This window comes from Pararge aegeria, chromosome Z, assembly GCF_905163445.1.
Source record: "Pararge aegeria chromosome Z, ilParAegt1.1, whole genome shotgun sequence".
Lineage (NCBI taxonomy): Eukaryota > Metazoa > Arthropoda > Insecta > Lepidoptera > Nymphalidae > Pararge > Pararge aegeria.
Genome location: NC_053208.1, coordinates 7,439,917 through 7,459,864, shown reverse-complemented (window position 1 = coordinate 7,459,864; position 19,948 = coordinate 7,439,917). Strand labels below are relative to the sequence as shown.

General features: G+C 35.6%; 1 protein-coding gene across 1 annotated transcript in view; it reads right to left on the bottom strand.

The window, feature by feature from the left end:
• The window catches only part of LOC120636134 (probable citrate synthase 2, mitochondrial), a 33,563-nt gene continuing 13,615 nt past the window's right edge, over positions 1 to 19,948 (bottom strand). Inside the window, exons 4-9 of the mRNA XM_039907441.1 lie at positions 18,476 to 18,632; positions 17,492 to 17,691; positions 6,461 to 6,593; positions 5,586 to 5,731; positions 4,275 to 4,437; positions 1 to 1,915 (exon numbers count right to left, since the gene is read on the bottom strand). Coding sequence (XP_039763375.1) covers positions 1,754 to 1,915; positions 4,275 to 4,437; positions 5,586 to 5,731; positions 6,461 to 6,593; positions 17,492 to 17,691; positions 18,476 to 18,632 — 961 coding nt within the window. The 3' untranslated portion in view covers positions 1 to 1,753. The remainder of the gene's footprint in view (positions 1,916 to 4,274; positions 4,438 to 5,585; positions 5,732 to 6,460; positions 6,594 to 17,491; positions 17,692 to 18,475; positions 18,633 to 19,948) is intronic.

Below are 19,948 nucleotides of genomic sequence, written 5' to 3'. Positions count from 1 at the left end.
ATTTCGACAAAACTTATCTTACAAAATACATTTAAAATGTAAATTGACTATTGGTGTGACGTGTGAATACAAAAAAAAACTGTGATTTACTTTTATCTATATAACGGCGTTTCCTTATAATTACTGACAGTCGACCATAAATATTGGACGTAGTTAATCCAAACCAATCAATCCACAAAGAAATTTTGTAATGTCTGCTAAAATATTTAGATTATGTGAGGTTTATATCGTCCAATGAAGGCACCAACTTATTATGTATTTAATGAACTAGGAGACATTATATAATATTAGTAACAATGTGGCAAAATTAGCAGATAGTCGTTTGGTACCTTCCTCATTAGATTAGTCCAATTAATATGATCACCTTTCAGTCGGTTTTTTTATGGAGACACTATCTGAAATACTCATAGGCGATCTGACAGTTTATTTTTCGCTGGTTACTAAACTGAGTACATACAGCATCTTAATCGTATGCAATGAATATTTAACTTCTACTTTGATCTAGCATTCTTTATACCAAACCAGGGCATTAATACGCTCGTAACTGCTATATGAAGTCACAGTTATTCAAAATGACCATTATAGATTATCAATGAAAAACAGATACTATGTGATGACAACAATGCTTTCTGACTGGCTGAAACTGCACTGGCTTTAGCCACTAACAAAGACTATAATATCTATAAATGTCATTTTGACGTCACATATCGTGCGCAAAATATAACATATATAGATAATTAGACTCTGGACCTTGGTAATGCTTGTTATCGAACACATAAATATATAAAAGTTATATTCGTATATACATACCCGAACTTCCATAAACTTAACATCATTTTATTAAAGATAACTTTTTAAATAATCAGGCTCGGATAATGAAAATCTCGAAAATACGGTACCTAATTAAGTACCTAGCTTGAGTTAGTTAGAATAGTCACATATTGTAATACAAAAATACTGAGTACCGAATCATCGGTACGTACAAATAAAATGATTTTTACATAGTTAAGTCCTCAAAGCGCATTACAGCAATGATTCAAATGTAAATAAGCCAAAACTTGACAACACAATCTATGAGATAAAGGCCTTGTTCCGTTGATGCGCACGAACACGCAACGATACGTGCGTACGTAGCTTTTTTTTACACACGCACGCTTTCAAAGCGTGAATGCAACCAACATTAAGCGACTTCTTGATTAAAGTTTAGAGCGTTGTTCCTTAGTTCTCCGTGTTTAACTTACGTAGCCAATTTTATTAGAATATGCGCTATATTTGTGTACTCGGATTATAATTTAATTTACGCACGCATAAGTCGATAACGTCATAGTTGTTGTTGTGAGCATACATTTTTTGGCAGCTAAAGTTGGGCCTGAGGATGTCATTCATAATGCATTATAGTACCTAATCGTGAGAAGGATATTTTAAATTTGTGTCATTTGTATGTCTAAATCTTGCCCCCGTTTTGATTAGCCCACAGCTACGTGCAGTGCCACAAAGTTATGTTTTACTTGTGAGTGGCCATGGTGCTTGCATTTCAGGCGTTTTTTTTGTATTCCACCCAGCTCAGAGAGTACGTGCTGGCACGCAGCGTGCGCATAAATAGAACAGGGCCTTTATCGGTATGTCTATTCAGAAACGACCTTTCGCCGCATGGTTATTGTATGTCTTAAGCTATAAGTAGTCAGCAGTAACGCGTAGAAGTTCGAAAGTCCTGGCAGTGATACTAGATCGCCTATCGAATTTATGGTGCTATTTACTTGCCGAGTTGCTTGATGAGGAGTTCGGTGCTGAGGGACTTGGGGCGTTCGATTGGGAGACCAAGAGCGCGCGACCAGATGAGTTGAGCCAGCACGCCGAGAGCGCGAGACACGCCGAACATAACGGTGTAGTAGTTCATCTCCTTCAGACCGTAATACTGAAAGGAAAAACATAAACATGAGAATGATACTGAAATTATATTCTGAATACCGAGTACTGCAAGGTAAGTTCGTCGTCAATACAATAGACTGGTTTTGAAAAGTTAACCCGACTATTGGTACTTGAAATTATACAGCAAGTATATGCAGTGACCGTCGCGTTAAGTTCATCGTCAAAATAATAAACAGGTTCTGGAATGTTAACCTGACCATTGTTATAAAAAATTATACTGCCAGTATACATTGATAGATAGAGATGAGTTCTTCCATAAAAATATACGGCAGGTTCTGGAAGACTATTGGTACGAAAAATAATACTGCAAGTATGATTAGGTTATTCATTCCTTAAAATCTAGCAAAAGTTAGTGTTTTTCTCAGTATTGTAAAACAATAATTACAGATTAACTCCACCATTGGTACTAAGACTGATACTGTCAGTAGATATAGTGACAGCATGTTTACCATCGAAATGAGGAAGGAAGGATACACCTGTTATGCTTTGTAACAATTATTTTTTGATATTTACTTCTGCGGTTTTCTCTGTTAATACATAATTTAATTGTCAACCACTTAATTACTGATTAACTAATTATTCAATATTAATTTCACTTTATTCAAATATTGTGTCAGCCTCCGCTGACTAAATTGTGATGGCGCTGGGTGACTATTAAGTACAAAAATATTTGATGCAAAAAATTATAGTAAGTTCGAGTCGTAAGTGAACGTATATGAGAAACGGTTACGGTTTTTAAACTGTAATCTAGACTAATATTTTAAACAGGTAACCGCCCAATGAAGTGGGCACGGGTCAGCAATAATATTATAAAGATTTGAATTTGTTTGGTTAAACGCACTAATCTCAGTAACTGCGGTTTAAAATCGTTTTTTTTTGTGTAGATAGTATCGGCTATATAAAATCATGCTACGACCAGTAAGTAGCTACCACGACCACACTACGATCATCAATGAGAAATGTTGCAAAAACTGCATAAAAATATTCTTTTTGAAAGATTTCGATGCGTGCGATGTGTGAACGGTGACGTTAGGCCAACACGACGGAATTAGGTCGGGATTGTTTCTTAAAAGTTTCTGCGACTATTTTTTAAGGTTGACTCATACGTGGACGAAGTCGCGAGTGGCGCGGTCCATAAGACGGGTAAAACTGCGAGGAACAGCTGGTTGAAAACATAATAAATAATTTTTAGATTGTCACACTACAGGATTCGATTTTAGTTTGCGACGTTACAATTTTTTATCAGATGCAGTATAAAATAAAAGATATGTTTTTTTTACACTTGAAAGAAATATAAATACAAGTAAAATACAAGTAAATAATAAAAAAATTAAAACAATCAAAATACTCAGTAATGTCTGCTTATTCATATTAACTGAATAACAAATATTAATCAGTTAATATGTGTCAATCAGAGTGAGAAAAACGCGGATTGAACTCAACAATATCGTCGAAATAAAATATATTCTCGCTGTGATAAACTACACAAATTAGTGATACTTAGTTCTTTCAACCGCGTTTAGCAGCACATAAATCAGAAACATAAAGACTATAATTTTCTATCCAATTACTGTCGCCTCGGCTCGCTGGTGATTAATCATTGCGACATAAGTACTGCAATCGTATGCCACTTGTGTGACTGGCCTTTAATTTAGTCGAGCACAACATAAAATTATGATTATTAGTTGAGATGCGCCGAATATTCGTTTGGTATTCGGTAATCCGCGTATTCGGCATCTTTTCCACTATGCGTATTCGGTCAAATTATTCGATTTTGTTTGCGAATATATTCGGTTGAAGCATTTCCGTTATTTTGATATTATCATTTTTGTAATGATATGCAATTTGTTTTCTTATCGTTCACTTTGTTTCCAAACATCGCGTCGCATCGCACCGTAAATTCAAAATTCATTAATTGAAGTAAGCCTAGTTTAAAAGCACTTTTCAAAAGTCAAGTCAGTCTGTTTGTAGTGAACCTGTTTACGCTGCCAAACAATGGTAAACCGAATAATTCGGCCAAATGTCCGGTTCGGTAAAGGTTAAATCGAATGAATGAATACACTTTTATTGTACACCTAATAAAAAAAGTAGTTACGGAGATATAAATACATATCAAGAGAATACAATTTGGTGGCCTTATCGCTACATATCGATTTCTTCCAGGCAACCAATGGCGTAAAAGGAAAAAACATAGAAAAGAAAATCGAATAATATTCGCTGAAACCAATATTCGGCCATCTCTAATTATTAAACTACATAATATTCTAACTTTCTAGTGTCGAAACTTAAATTTGTATATATCGTAGTAAAGTTGCCAAAATATGATTTTTGTTATTTTTAAATACCTGTAAGAGGACACCGGAGTGGGAGTCCACATTGGGCCACGGGTTCTTGACCTTTCCGAGCTCAGTTAGGATTGGTGGGACCACCTTGTACACCGCCGCAACCAGCTTGAACATGGGGTCGTTAGGCAAGTGCTTCAGCGCAAACTCGCGTTGGCAGGTGTATCTGATAAAAATAAATAAAAATAGGCCAAGTGCAGATTGTTAGACAATCAAGCATAGATTTGATCATCATCATTATTTCAACCCATGGACGTCCACTGCTAGACATCCTCCTGGGTCCTGGGCCGCTTGCCTCCAGTGGCACTCAGAGATTCGCCTGATGTCATCTGGACACCTCGTTGGGGGCAGACCTACGCCGCGTTTGCAGGTGCGGGGTCGCCATTTCAGCACCTTAAGACCCCAACGTCCATCGGTTCTCCGATCTCTGTGCCCCGCCCATTGCCACTTCAGCTTCGCGACTCGCTGAGCTATGTCGGTAACTCATTTCTGATTTGATCACATGGAGATACTCCTAGCATAGCATAGAGATAGATAAAGAGTTATTTACGCTGCCGATAGAGTTGATAAAGTAAAATATTTCTTTATTCAAACAGGGAGACAGCGCTTTTGATGCGTGGCGATAACTGTATTGTTAAACTTAAAACTAAAGCTACGATTTTATTTTGAAGAAGCTCCAAAACAAACTTAGATTGGTATTCTTTTTGATATCACCATCTTAGTGTCCTTAGTTTTTTTTGGAGGCGTTAAGATGTGTCCATTGAACGGTTGATATTATAGTTCGATAAGATGGGCGGACACCACTACAAAGAAGTACTAGGAAGGCTTAAATCTGTCAGACAGGAGAGTTCTCAGGAGGGCTAAAATAAATTAAAAAAACATAGTTTCCCTGACCGAATTCGGCCACGGTGGTCTACGGAAACACAGGTGAATTCACATGACCCCTCACTCTGATCGTCCTATAACAAACGCTACGACACGACCGGAAAGAGATCAGTCGCAGAGCTTAACGTGCTCTACGAGGCACGGGGGAGAATCAACGCGAAGACTGAAGCGGCTATGAAGAATATTTATATAGACGTGACGTCATTTGGCGTTTCACTACAGGTGAAAGGCCAAATTATTCAATCTCACTTCGAATATAAATAAAAATACGTTTTTCATTAAACATGAATCATATATCATTAGATAAATACATTTTTTGCGATTCCTTGTTACTGTCATCATGCCTAACTGAAGAAGCAGTCGCGCGCCTATATACATTATAGGCTGATGGAGTGTTCAGAAATTCCGAACAACATGCTGTAGGCTTACCTAGGGTCGGTTTTCCTAAGTACAGCGTGGCCGTATCCAGGCACAACCTGGCCGGACTTGAGGGTCTTCCAGATGAACTCCTTGAGGCCCTCTTCTGTGAAGTTATCGCCCACCTGCTTGCGTAGTTTCTCCAACCAGATCAACACCTGATATCGTAAACATTACGTTTTTTAGAATATGACTACCTGTAGTGGTATAGAGCTGAGGAGTTAATAGGATTGTTTTATTTTTAAATATATACTTGACTGCAAGAGCACCTTACAGTAAAGTAGCACCATTTTCACAGGTCTATAATTTTTACAGTGACCTCTAGATTCAGTTACCCTTGAGGCATTCGATTTTAAGATTTACCCTTGGGGATCAACATTAACTACTAACTAGTTGATGTTGATCCCCAAGGGTAAATCTCTTTGTTCTGAACGACTAATTGCATGCAAATCCCAAAAGCAATGACGGCATATCTTATAATATATTTCTCTAACGTATTGCATCTTAAAAGGTATTATTATCATAATAGATTTTATATCACTACGACAGAACAATGAGTCGCGTGAGTGGTGGCTTGCTATCCAATTAGATTGTATTGTTTTTTTTTATATAAATAGTTGACAGATTTAGCAGATGGCCAATTGATGAGTGGAAAACCATCGCCTATACCTAACCAGAGCAATACCTCCCTGCTTCAATGAATCAGGGGCGTAGGTGTAAAGACTCAAGTGTCTGTAATTACACCGGCATCCACCCGTTTCTGACCTGAACATAGCAATGCTATGCAATGCTGCTAGGCTGCAAAAGTAAGCATGGCTGTGACATTTCTAGGGACGACCCCTGTCAAAAAACCCTGTACTGCTACTTAAAATGTAGTAGAAACACACCTCTTGGTTGGCAAGTCCGTGCAGAGGTCCAGCTAAGCCGTTGAGGCCGGCAGCGAAGGATAGGTAAGGATCGCTGAGAGCAGAGCCGACCAAGTGGGTTGTATGCGCTGATACATTGCCACCCTCGTGGTCACTGGAAAAGAAATTTCATCACATTAGATTAAAAAGATAGTAAATATTAAAATAAAAACGTGGTTCTACCATATAAGGTAGCCCCTTTTTTAATATTGCAGAACTGCCAGGATTTACCACCACGAAGTAATGACCAAAAAAGTTTTACGGAAATCTTTTCAATCCTTTAAAATGATACTTAAATATAAAATGTCCCATAAGTGTCAACAAAAAGTTCGGACAAATAGACACGAAAATTTTAGAAACGTGTCTGTGTTATGCTTCTTAATTAATAATAAATAATATAAAGCATTAATAAATCGATACGAATCTCCGATTTACAAGCTGTATATTAAACTCCACGCAGGGCTGCCTGGACGCCGAAATTCTAATTTGTAACATTTGATATATTGCATATTAATATTTAATGTAAGTCTTTTGATTTAGTTTAGTTTTTAATTATTCTGTTATGTTAGAGTGTAGAAGGGTCATAGTTACCAAATAAAAATAATAAATAGATAAAATAAAAATAAATAAATAATACAGTTCCGTACAATCGCATAAATTAATTTTTAAGCATTTCAATTTAAACGGAAACGGACACGGAAAATTAAGCTAAGAATTTAGTTTGTCGTTAACAATAATAAGAAATAAAGCTTTAATTAGCATTAATTATTTCCCATGTACATATCGTAAAGTATACCTAGCTCATATCCAAAACTCCATTATTTGTATCTTTAGAAAATCGTGTGTAATATATTTTGCAGAAATAATTTAGTTTGTCGCGGACAATAGCAAACAAAGGCTCATTTTCGTAGCCTGCTTCTATCCAACATTTAATTTATTGGCATAGAAATCATTGAGTGTATATAAAAGTAAATTGAATTACTTATGTAAGTGGGATACATTAGCGGTAGAGTATCGAGTCAAGGTCAAGTAAATATCGATAAAGTGTAAAGCGTCAGTGACAAGTGGGTGATAATCCGTAAAATGTATCACTACGGCCATGTCACGCATGGAATTATGCGTGCTCCAGTGCTAAAGATAAACAACGCACATCGAACGTTTCATTAATTTATTAAAACGGTCAGAAGTCATTTAATAAGTAACAAAATGAGAAAAAAACTTAATATAAAAAAATATAGAATATCCCTTCCCTCCTTATCCCAACAATATTCATCATCATCGTCATCATCATCATTAATAGCTTGCGGATATGAACGCCTCTCTTAGCCCAATAAACAAAGCGTGTTTTTTACGTTATTTAACTATAATTTCTTTTATAATTCTTTTAACAGAAAACCTCAATAACTAATAATTTTTGATCCGACCAAACTTTGTATTCAAACCTACGACCTCGTGATCCGTAGTTGAATACGCTAACCATTAAACTACCACTAACGACGCAATAAAGTTACACTAAAAGTAGGTCCTACATATTTTGGCAATCCAAACGAATCAAATGGAATTCACTGCTACCGATACCCACCGTGTTAGTAGGTTTTACATGATAAGAAATAATAAAGCAGATAACACAACAGCGCGATTATAGTACAGGATAACATTTGCCTCTGAATAACATATTCGCAATGCGATTCATGTAATATTAAAAAAAAAGTGATGTAGGTACTTTGTGAACCATGAAATTGTTTGTGCTTTCATAGCTACCTGAACGCCAACTATAGTTGTCAAATTTCGAATAAAAAAACACGCAGAGAGGATATAAGAGATTTATGTGTCAAGGTTCGCCAACATGTTCCCAACAAAAAACTGATTAAGGTCAAAGTAAATCCACATTTAAGTCGTCAGAACTGTCTTTAAGTACTTGTGGTTCAGTACATTCTTGTCAGCTAGTTGTACATCAGAGGAGACTTGTCACGTTAATTTGCAAAAACAACGGTCGCTGCCAAATGGTGCATTTTATATTAAGAAGACCAGTACGGCTTACATGCGCACCACGAGAAGGTGATGTCTACACCCATTATTTCGTATTATAGCCATCTCTATATAAAAATACGATTAAAGGGTATAGATGATTGTCGCGTGGCACGCATGCTAGCCCTATGGGGGCCTAAATAGCATCGGTTAAAGCGGTATTATAATAAGTATTCTTAAGAGATCGAGATCCATATAATGAACTGTTATTTGCCTAAGTAGTAAGATTAATAATATTTGCATTCGAGTAACGAAACAATATAACGTCAAAGAAAAATGGACCTAACGTTAATCGTTCCGGAGTCGCAAATTCAGTACTCCTGTTTTTGATTTTTAAAACGTTACGCTTCCTGTAGCAGTGTGAGCGAATTAGAGCTTTAAAACAAGTTCCATACATTTCATTTTACACAGACTTTACATAGTATTTATAGTCGAAATCGACCTTTGATTAGACGCTTACAAATATTATACTTAGTGTACAGTTGCCATCTTGTTGGAAAGTTACTAAGTAGGGTTTCTGTTTAACAAACGTACGGTGTTTTTTTGGTTATAACACCCAATTTTGAAGGCGATCATTCAAAAATTACATTCGTATCAAGCGTCTATGTACACTCGAAACCGTAGTTCTTGGCTTGTTCGATAAGCCACGCTTTTATGACCATTATCTTCAGCACGTCTTACATATTTTAGATAACGTGATCATCAACAGAGATATGAATTATGTAAATGGCATATAAGATAAGAGAAAACTGGCTTCTTTTATTGAAGTGGCACTCATTTTGACAAAGTAATAAATAGATCTACATATATTTATATTTTAAATATATTTACATTTCGCTATTGTCTGGGTCCACAAATACTACAACAATTCGATAAAATAAATAATCGTATTTCAATATTACGGTATTTTAAAATATTTTTTATCCCCAAATTCCCACCGAAATATTGTGGAACTGAACGGGAATACTAAAAGCAAATAAGACTATGAGACTCAGCCATAGAGAAGCTGAACACCGGACTTTAAAAGCCAGTATGTACAAATTAAAGACTGGCGAGATCTTTTAGTTCGCTCAGAACGACTCATGGCTATTTAAAATGTTATTTGAATAGACAATGTTTAATTAACAACACTATGATAAGTACTCAAGTGTGCAAGCGAAGTTTGTCACTAGGTCTGCGTCAGCAAAATTGCACATTGAATTATTGTCAACAATTGCATGCGATTGAAGAGTGCTTACAACGAAAAGTTTAAACGTTTATATTTGAATTTACGAAGCCATGAATAGCTCCACTCTTCATCAGTATACTGACCTGAGTATGAAAATAATTCTTTTGTATGGCAGTTATTTAATCGATGGTTTTACTCGTACCTTACGAGTCGCTTTTACCCCGAACGGAGTGCGTATAATTTAATTTGAACATTCAGTTTTTCAGGATACGAACCATCTAAATTTCAGTCACCTTAGGAGTATTGTATTTTTGAGTCAGTCCCTAGCCTACTCAAAAAAAAAAAAGTGTGTGTACTTACGTACACGCGTTAGAAGTTATACTTCTTTTGAGTAACCAGATCAAAATCTATTCAATTTTTTTTATCTTTCGTCTGATTCTACACGTTTGTAGAAAAAACGACACTAACAATAGAAAAAAGGTATTGTTTGAATAATTATATAAAGTCAATTGTCAAACCTTTTTTAGAAAAACTAAAATTGCGACTATGACTAACTTCATGGTGTCGGTTTTGTGTAACGGTGTGCGCGCGCATCATAAAGATTTACTCTCACCATTTTTCCCTAAAGCGCCAAAAGAAATATAACTTTAAAAATATTTTACTGTATTGTTTCTTTGAATGAATTAGGACAGTGACTAAACACACAGCTTATTTAACACAGTTGTTACCTGGCGTAAATGATAGCACTTTTTAACCTATCCAATTTATCTCTGTTAAAATAATTTCAAGAAACAAAGCACAAAGCACCGGCATTGTAAAAGAAATCCAACAAAACATGCATATTTTTTAAAGAAAACAAGTCAATACTGGAATTAATAAATGCGGGTATTAGCTTGAAATGCAACGCAAAACATGATGTTCTATAAACAAACAGTGATAATTCGTCGCTAAGCACATTTATCAAATACATGCGCAGTCAAAATGGGCACACAATTAACATATTATACATTTACATTGTTATATTGGAAGTTATGAAGTACCTACTCATCAAATATATACTTACAATACATATAAGAGTTTGTATGCTCTAAGGTTGTATCTTCTGAGATTGATTGGTTGATTAAACTAATCTGGTGGTACAGCCGAAATTTTACAGGTTTACGTAAGGAAATATAGGGTAATGACATATGTGTAGCGGTGATAACCTAGTGGTTAACTTCGGCCTCCGTGTCGGAACACAGTTTAAACGCTCGCAACTCGAACCCTTCGAAGCAACTTTTTTTTTTATATTATTACATAAGTTAGCCTTTGACTGCAACATGACCTGGTGGTACGTGATAATGCAGTCTTACAGGTTAGCCCGCTTAAATCTGTGTAACAGTTAGTTTTGGGCACAATGCAATCCATGCAATAATGGCTGAATGAGGGTTCTGTATGTTCTCAATTTTATGGATATATGTATATGATAATAACCAACCATCATTAACGCGGGCTCTTTTATTTTACTATACAGACTTGTGCAGTTTTAAAGATAAGCGCGTTCAAACATAAAGCAGAAACTAACTCATAATCTTTATATTAGTGTAGATTAAAACACATGTGGGTTGTTTTATTCTAAAATGGAGTTCATACATCTAGTACGTTGTATATATAGATACCCATTTGCGATAGATTAAATTAATAGCCTGAATTACCGTGAGCCAATTTGTTTTTTCAAACGATTTTAAAGTGCTGGCCCTCGACACGCAAATACCTCGTGTCGCGTTCGATGCATTTTGTCACGAAATTATAGTTAATGCACGATAAGTGACTACAATCTGTATACAATATGCAAGGACTTTTCCACGGAACTAAATCAAAACAGCGCGAGCCTAAGGGTCATCGCCCGCGTCCGACAGACTAATAAACTTTTTTTATGATTTCGGTCCGAGAAGATAGGGATTCGTTCGTTGGGAAGTAGGCATAAAAGTTGTAAGTCGAATATTCTTTATACAACTACGGTTTTGTATGAATTTTGCAAACGTCATATAATAATATCGCCTTTGTGTGCAATTAAGTGTGCCTATCTCTCTTGTTTTTTTGAAGTAATACTTTGGAGCGTTAGGGAAAACTGATGAGAGTAAATTTTCACACCGTCACAAAAAACCGACACTTTGAAGTTAGCTATAGTCATTATTTTAGTTTTCAAAAAAGGTTTGACAATGTACACTTTCAATCGTCAGTCTGCACGCTCATTCCGGTGATTTCATTGATTGAATTGAAGAAAAATCTAAAATTTTAATGTTGAGTGAAACTTGGTTGTCCGTTAATGAGATAACTAGATAAGGCGTTATAATAAAACTTTCAATGTATTAAATACCTTTTTATAGTCTCGTTTTCTCTACAAACGTAGAATAAGGCGAAAGATAAAATTTATAAAATGATTTTTATCTTGTTACGCCAAAGAATAACTAAATACGCCAAACGCGTGTACGTGTATAAGTACATACACTTTTTATTTTTATTTTTACAAGTTGGCCTAATCACCTGGTAATTGATGATGCAAACTAAGATGGTAGCGGGCTAGCCTGTTAGTAGTAAGATAGTTTTAAGAAACTTATCCTTTATTGGTTTCTATGTTAAATTGTAAAGCAACGCTAAAACGCTTGGCGGCACGTCTTTATAGTTATGGTCGTACCTAGGCACGGGCGAGACCGGAGAAAATACAGAAATTGTAAATTCCCAAATTGCCTTCTGGAGCGATGCTGGGCATCGAAACCGGGATCTCCAACTTAAGATCGCTCACCACTGAATCTGGGATGTCAACAAAACGTCAGTTTTTTTGTGCCACTACAAGTTAGCCCTTGACTGCAATGTCACCTGCTGTCAATTGATAATTCATTCCAAGATGGTAAAATGCTATCTAATATGGTACTTGTAATAAAATCATACTCCTTACCCCGGCTACTACGCGACATCGTACCGGAACGCTTAATCGCTTGGCGGCACTTATTATCGGTAGATTGGTTACTAGCCACGGCCGCCAAAAGACTATATCAGAGAAAATTCAGAAATGATAAGTTCCCTTACTGCCTCAGCCGGAAATCGAACCAGAGACCTCTCCCATAAGACCACCCCTCCGCCAATTAGGTCGACAAAAGACCATTATACACATAAGGAACAATGATATGCAGTAAATCTCTACCTGTGGACACGTGTGTTGTATTAACCACAGCCGCAAACGCAGACGCAAGGAAGCGGTTATAACGTCACGCAGCTATTTCTAACGCGATTTGTTATTAAGATAGATGGTCACTGACCAACTACAGGTGCATAAGTGAAATGGCTACATACTATTAGTAATTCTTTTCAAGGAAATTGATTACAATATTACAATAAACTACCTGATGGAGATATCAAAGTTCAAAGTTCGTATTAAACTTAAGCTTCTAGAATAGTCCTAATATATAGGCTAAAGGATTAAATAAACGATAAAAAATCTTGGGTGTTAATTATTGCTCAACCTGGGTAGAGCAATAATTCAAAGCCTCTTTTAATAATTTAAAATGACAATGTCGGATGGTGATAACAAAAAAACAATAAGCGAAACTGTTGTGGGCTTTTTCTTAGACCAGGGCGCGTTTGAAACCAACGAAGCTTTGGATTATGTTTACGAATATGGTTATCGCCATAACATGTACACATTTTTCATGTTATGTACGCGTCAAAAGTGCCAATTATTTTTGACTTGACTCGACTCAGGTGTTCTTGGGCCACTTAATTTTCAAGGTGAAGCGATTATGGACGAAGCAAATTCGCAAACAGCGGGAAAATAACATATAACATGCAATAGCGTTCAGTTGGGGAAAAACTTACATAAATACAAATATTAGAGACATATGCTTTCGCATAGCATCACAAAAATCATTTGAAGAATTTTATATTTCACTAGCTTACCACCGCAACTTCGTCTGCACCAAATCGGTTACTACCGCTTTTAATATCTTAGAAAAACTAGAACTAAAACCTAGTTTTATCTTTACCGTAACTCTTTGCCTTCCCGGAACCTCTCCACTAACACTTGAACTCTATCGTATGGTATTAAAGTTCAAATTGACTTTTTACGAATACATTTTTTCTCTCCGTAAGAGCACTCTTCGTACCACAAGGAATATTCTAAAAAAAGAATCCGCGAAATCAGATCAGCTGCTCTCGAGATTTGCGCTTAGCAACACATTCAGCGATTCATTTTTATATTATAGATTATCGGACTCTCGGCTTATGGCATAAGGTGTTGGGTTCGATTCCAGATTAGACCAAGAAATGTTATGCTATTGGGTTTTCTTTTCGCTAATCATTCGCAGTACCAGCCACGAGGTTAGGTTAGGTTAGGTTAGGTTAGTTTGGTTATATTGGTGGTGTCCACTTTCTCACAGAGCAGATTAAGCCATAGGTCCCAGTTATTTTAAATTACTATCCCTAACTGTTATTGGGTTTTCTTTTCGCTAATCATTCGCAGTACCAGCCCTGAGGTTAGGAAATTGGTGGTGTCCATTCTCTCACAGAGCACATTAAGCCATACGTCCCATTTATTTTAAATTACTATCCCTAACTGTTATTGGGTTTTCTTTTCGCTAATCATTCGCAGTACCAGCCACGAGGTTAGGAAATTGGTGGTGTCCACTCTCTCACAGAGCACATTGAGCCATAGGTCCCAGTTATTTTAAATTATTATCCATAACATGTAATATTAATAATTGTTAATCCCACCAACCTCCATCGAAACAGAGTGGTGGGTTTATGCCGATGCCGGTTTTACTGGGTGTTTACATTAAATAGTGACGGCGACAACCGTATGAAGTGTGTTCACGTATACATTGCATGTGCTATCCATAGTTATCGCTGTAGCTGCATGTGAACAAGCAAATAGTATATCTATAGAGAACCAAGCCACGTGTAAATACGTTTTGTTTTTGCAGAAAACTTCTACACAGACTTTATTACTTTTATTTCCAACTCTAGGAAATCTGAAGTACTTATTTATTTTAATAGTTGTTGCCCGCGTTTATTACTTTTGTTTACACATCCCCTTGTTTTCCGGATATAAAAATTAGCCTATGATACTTTCCGTCCTTTCTAACTTTACGCTAAAAATCGAGTTGAGTGGTTGCCCAGTAGGACAAACAAACAGACACTTTCACACTTATTAAAATAAGCGCAAAATTAAACCTTATAATGGATTGATTTAAATATACCTATTAATATATAGAAGTCCCGGCTTTAATAAAAAAAATTAAAAGTTTAAATCTTTTATATTTTTAATTGTTACTAAACAGATCTTATCGTTAGATAACTACTCACAACGGAAACAGTACCCATGTACTTACAGTTCCCATCTTCTTCTGCAGTTCCCATGGGATAGATTCGTTTTTTTTTTAAAAGAGCAAGAAATTGATATGGTTTTTGCTTAGTTCTAGTTCAGGGATCACTGAATAAAATAGTCGCGGGCAACCACTAGTAATACATAAATAATACTACTGCTATTACACATATTCGATTCATGCATATGCTAAACAAAAACCAGCCATACATTATGATCGACTACGGAAAATGTGTAATTATACCTAACTTTTATTTTATTATAATAAATATACTAGTTAAAACCAGCCAAGTTTCTCGGCTCAGTCTGATATAAATTAATTTATTGGAAAAGTTAATTTATTAAACGTTTCGAATTTCCTATGTCAAAATGCCTCGTGGTAGATTTTTTAGTTACGTCTATCTATTCGATCGCGAGAAAATTAATTACAATTCGTATGAAATCAAAAGAAGAGATGTTACTGTTTTCCAGGATTGTAACTAGACCGCCATCTAGTGGCAAATACTGTGTGTAGATGGCGCTCTTTTGATTCCCTACAAATCCTAGTAAAATCTCACACCGGGCACTCTGTATCAAGTCTTGCGAAGGAGTCGAGTCGGTAGTCAAGTTTTGTCTTGTATAGTCTCTTTAACAATAATCAAAGTATGTTTAGTTTACCAAAGCAGTTATGATTTATCTGATTCGAATAAAGTTACAGAGCGAATAAAGTAACAACATATTTGATTTAGTGTTGTCAATGCATCTAAAAACAAATAAATAACATTAAGTATTGAAAAAATTTCTGGATTTACTTTTTTACATAGATATAGTAACAACATAATTAACTTTGTGTTGTGAATGTCAAATCTAAAGGCATCGAAAAACAAATTTATAATATTAAAAAATAATTTTTCTTTTTCATTTACCAATGATAATTTTTTACAAAATATAAAATTTTTATTATAAAGAAATAAAGTCACCTTTTGTATACTATACTGTCGTAAAAGAACAGGGAATCATCCGAGTTAAACTTACTTATATGGGAAACTAAACAAAAATGACAGTTTCACTAAATCCGGGAGCTAGGTACGATAAGAATACTAAATAGTTTAAAAGGCGGTTGCCTTCACTGAGTTTTAATGATAAATATATTCGACGATAAATACATTGCGGTTTTTTATAAGTTACATTACTACAAAGTACAGTGTTCACACCGCAATGAATGATTTACGAAGCTAGGTCACCATAGAATTATAAGTTAGTAAGGTCACGTATTGCGTTCTTGGGCTTGGACAAGCGTTTAATTTTCAAACTATTAGTGTCTAATCACTGTTATTTTAATTCTGTACTCTAATAGCATAATTACGTTAATAGTTAATCGCACAAGGCTATAACAGATGAAATAATAAAATAAGTATACGAGTGAGTAAGTATCAGTATCATCAAATCAATAAGTGGACGTCGACTGCTGCACAAAGGTTTAGGGGATTCCAAGTTACTTGGTCTTGTGCCACTTGCGACAAGCGTGTATGATTTCGCCTGTCCGACTTGTCGAGGGTCACTAAATCTTCTACGGGGTGGGGACGTCACTCTAACACCGTGATATCCCAAGGGTCTAATTAATAAATATGGCGTAACGTCGGAGTAGTTACGCTGTTTTGCACTGCGACATTTGGAAGGTGCTGAAGTGTGACTAAACACTGCTTGATTATTATAACTTTATGCCAAGTTTATAAATAAGACTACTAACGGCCTTGACTCGAAGTCTTTCAATTTTATTACACTTCTGTAAACATAAAATGGGTCCGCCCTTTTGACGACTGCTGCAATCGATCCTCCGAGATACCAATAAACAGTATCTTATCAATTCATAACATACTACAGGAGGTAAATGTACGGATAACAAACGCATAATATACTGTATGAAGTCCATATGCTAATTAATTTAGGCGGCAAGTGTATGGAACTACAAAAGACAATAAATAAGCTGGTCACGATTGTCACGATTTAACGTTAACTGTTAGGTAGGTAGGTATTTGTGACGTCACTATACTTATCACGATTCACAAGTATAGAGAAACAAATGATTACGTTCTAAAGAACTCTTAGGTAAAACCTCCCACAAATTTTATGAATACAATTTTTTTTTTACTTTGTACCTTGTAGTAGCTTTTTGTTTGAAATATACATTGTTATCTAATTTGTTCAAAATTAAAGTACATATTATTTAAGTTTCATGTGCACGTACCTAAACAACAACTATACCTACGTAACATATTGGAAAATCAATGATATGTTTAAAGATAAAGTCTGTAATTAAAATAGACCTTATGTGTTATTAAAGTAATTTAAGTCAATTTTATACAGACTCATTACTAGTGGACACTGTACACTAACTTAGTTTGAACGTGACATTTTGTAATTGAAACTTACCTCTGAGAGGTAATTTGGAAATATAAGGAGTATAAATCAAACTTACCTGTGAATGGTAAGGTACAGTCTCATAAGTTCCGTGAATTGCGGATCGTCGAAGCCAAGCATGGTGCAGTAGTTGGCAGACCAGTCCTTGCTGTCATCAATGGCGCCGATTCCTTTTCCGTCGCGGTACGTGTTGCGATAAATAGTAGCGGCTACCACTGGCAGTTTAGCGATAAGGTTCATTGTGTCTTCGTAAACGTACTGTAGAAAAAATACAAGGTAATATTAGTATCCAGCACATAACAATAGATTATAAAAATAATTGAGATTATGAACTTTCAAATAAAAGTATGAACCTTTCTGGTTATTTGGTACCAAATTATACGCCCAAAAGGGAAATATAATATCTCATAATGATCTGGGTACCGAAAAATTACAATGATGTACCTCAGAGCATTAGAGTAATTATATATTATTAAAACTAAAATACCTATCTATTTTATTTGCGTTGTGTTAAGCAATACACCACTCATTTGGATTCGGTGTTTATCTTAAAGTGTCATAACTTATTGGAATTATTCTTCTAACAACTAAGATAGATGTAAATGTGAAAAAAAAAAACTAAATTTTAATGTTGCTAACAAATAACGTGTTTATTTATTTATTTATATCCTTAGTATTCAAACAGCTAGTCAAAACGTATACTAAGTCAGTTACAGATGTCTGAATATAATTTATGTACTTAGCTAAACTTATATTAAATATGTCAATTTGTTGGTTGTTGCGAAATATGTTCGAGCATTTAGAGCATAATGCGTACGTAATGAATCGAGCGAAAATAGTGATAATCTTCCCCTGCAAGTTCGTACCGTTTTACCAGGCACAGCTAACGAGCATTTGCTAAGTGCATCTGGATTGTCAACCTTATTGTTAATGAGTAGTAGTTTAAGAGACAGGCCCCCCTGCGCCTTTGTTCCAAGGTATCCATACACCATACCTGATACAAATAATGACGGGTATAGATAGGATATTATAAGACACTTACCTCCCAGTATTTAGACTTGTGTACGCCCTCGCTGTAGGCCTGTGCAAACTTGGACTCGCTGTTCAGGGCTGTCACAGCAGCCGAAAATTGCGACATCGGGTGCAACTTGCTTGGCATGTTGTTGAGCATTGTCACAACATGAGCCGGGAGTTCAGCCCTATAAAGAACAAAAATGTAGCCTAACTGTACTCGACAAGAACATTGTCGATGTTCAGTAAGCCGATTTGAGGGTATCATCTAAGGATTATTGTGAATCATTTACCAGATCCGATCACCGTATCAGTACCATTAACCTTAAAATGTAGCGTAGAGTGCGTATCACGTATTATTTTTTTCCGTCTTCACTGGAAAATAAGCAACGTGGAATGGGTAATATCACGTATTGTATATAAAACGTATCGAGAACGCGTATTATGACTGCTTATCGATATATATCCGATAAATGAAACGCATCGGCAATATGGATACGGTGGAAGGATCTAGTAATTTATACATATCTGGCCCAGGCTCTATCCGCTCACTCTTACTGTAATTATATAAAACTGGCTTATTGCACCAATGGTCAGGGGGAAATCGTTTTTTATACCAAAAAAGTAGGTATTCCTTTTGGTTTGAGGTTCAACAGGTCTGAACTGTCAGTACTTATACTGGAAGGTCTTGCAGCAATATTTGTTATTAAAGTGTATGAGAGAAAGTCGTCATTTTTCGATTCTTTTTAAAAGGGCGGGCATTGTTGTCTTTGTTGCAAATGAATAAAACCGTAGATTCAGTAACAGAATATTTTGTATAATCTCCCTTGAATGCAAGCCAGTGCAATGTGCATACGTTAAGACTCTTACCACATTATGTAACGCAAAACATCATGTGCTAAGTCGTTATGTATCTTATGTCTTCATTGTATTCATTCTACTTGTACCGGAAAATATAAGTGCGTTACAAACTACAGAAAAGTGGTTGCGTTAAAGAACATCGCATGTGTATACTCGCCTTAAAATGACTCATTAATTGAGTATCCAAGCATCAGGTCAAGTTGCATTATTACAACTACAAATTGACCATCAATTATATCAACGTAGTATTTAGAATAAACTTCGCAGTTAAAGTATATTAAGTTTGAATATAAAATGATAATTTGAATGGTATTACCTTACTTTTACTAACTCCGACAGTATCTACTGAGCGGCCAGTTATAGATAAACTTAATTAGTTTGAAGTATCTCTATCTGAAGGATCTACATGAAATCAGCTATCATACGGATAACAATATAATAAACTAATTTGTTGAACTGTATTCAGATATTCTGAGCCCTAAAAACTCCTTCGAGTATAAACTAGGTGATTCAAGAAGCAAGTAAACATATTATTAAAGAACCGGCTACGCATTGGCCAACTCCGGTGCCAAAGTACTAATTTATCAATCTATGTACAGTGCAGATCGCAAATAAATAATCTTAACGTTCTTCTCTAGTTCAA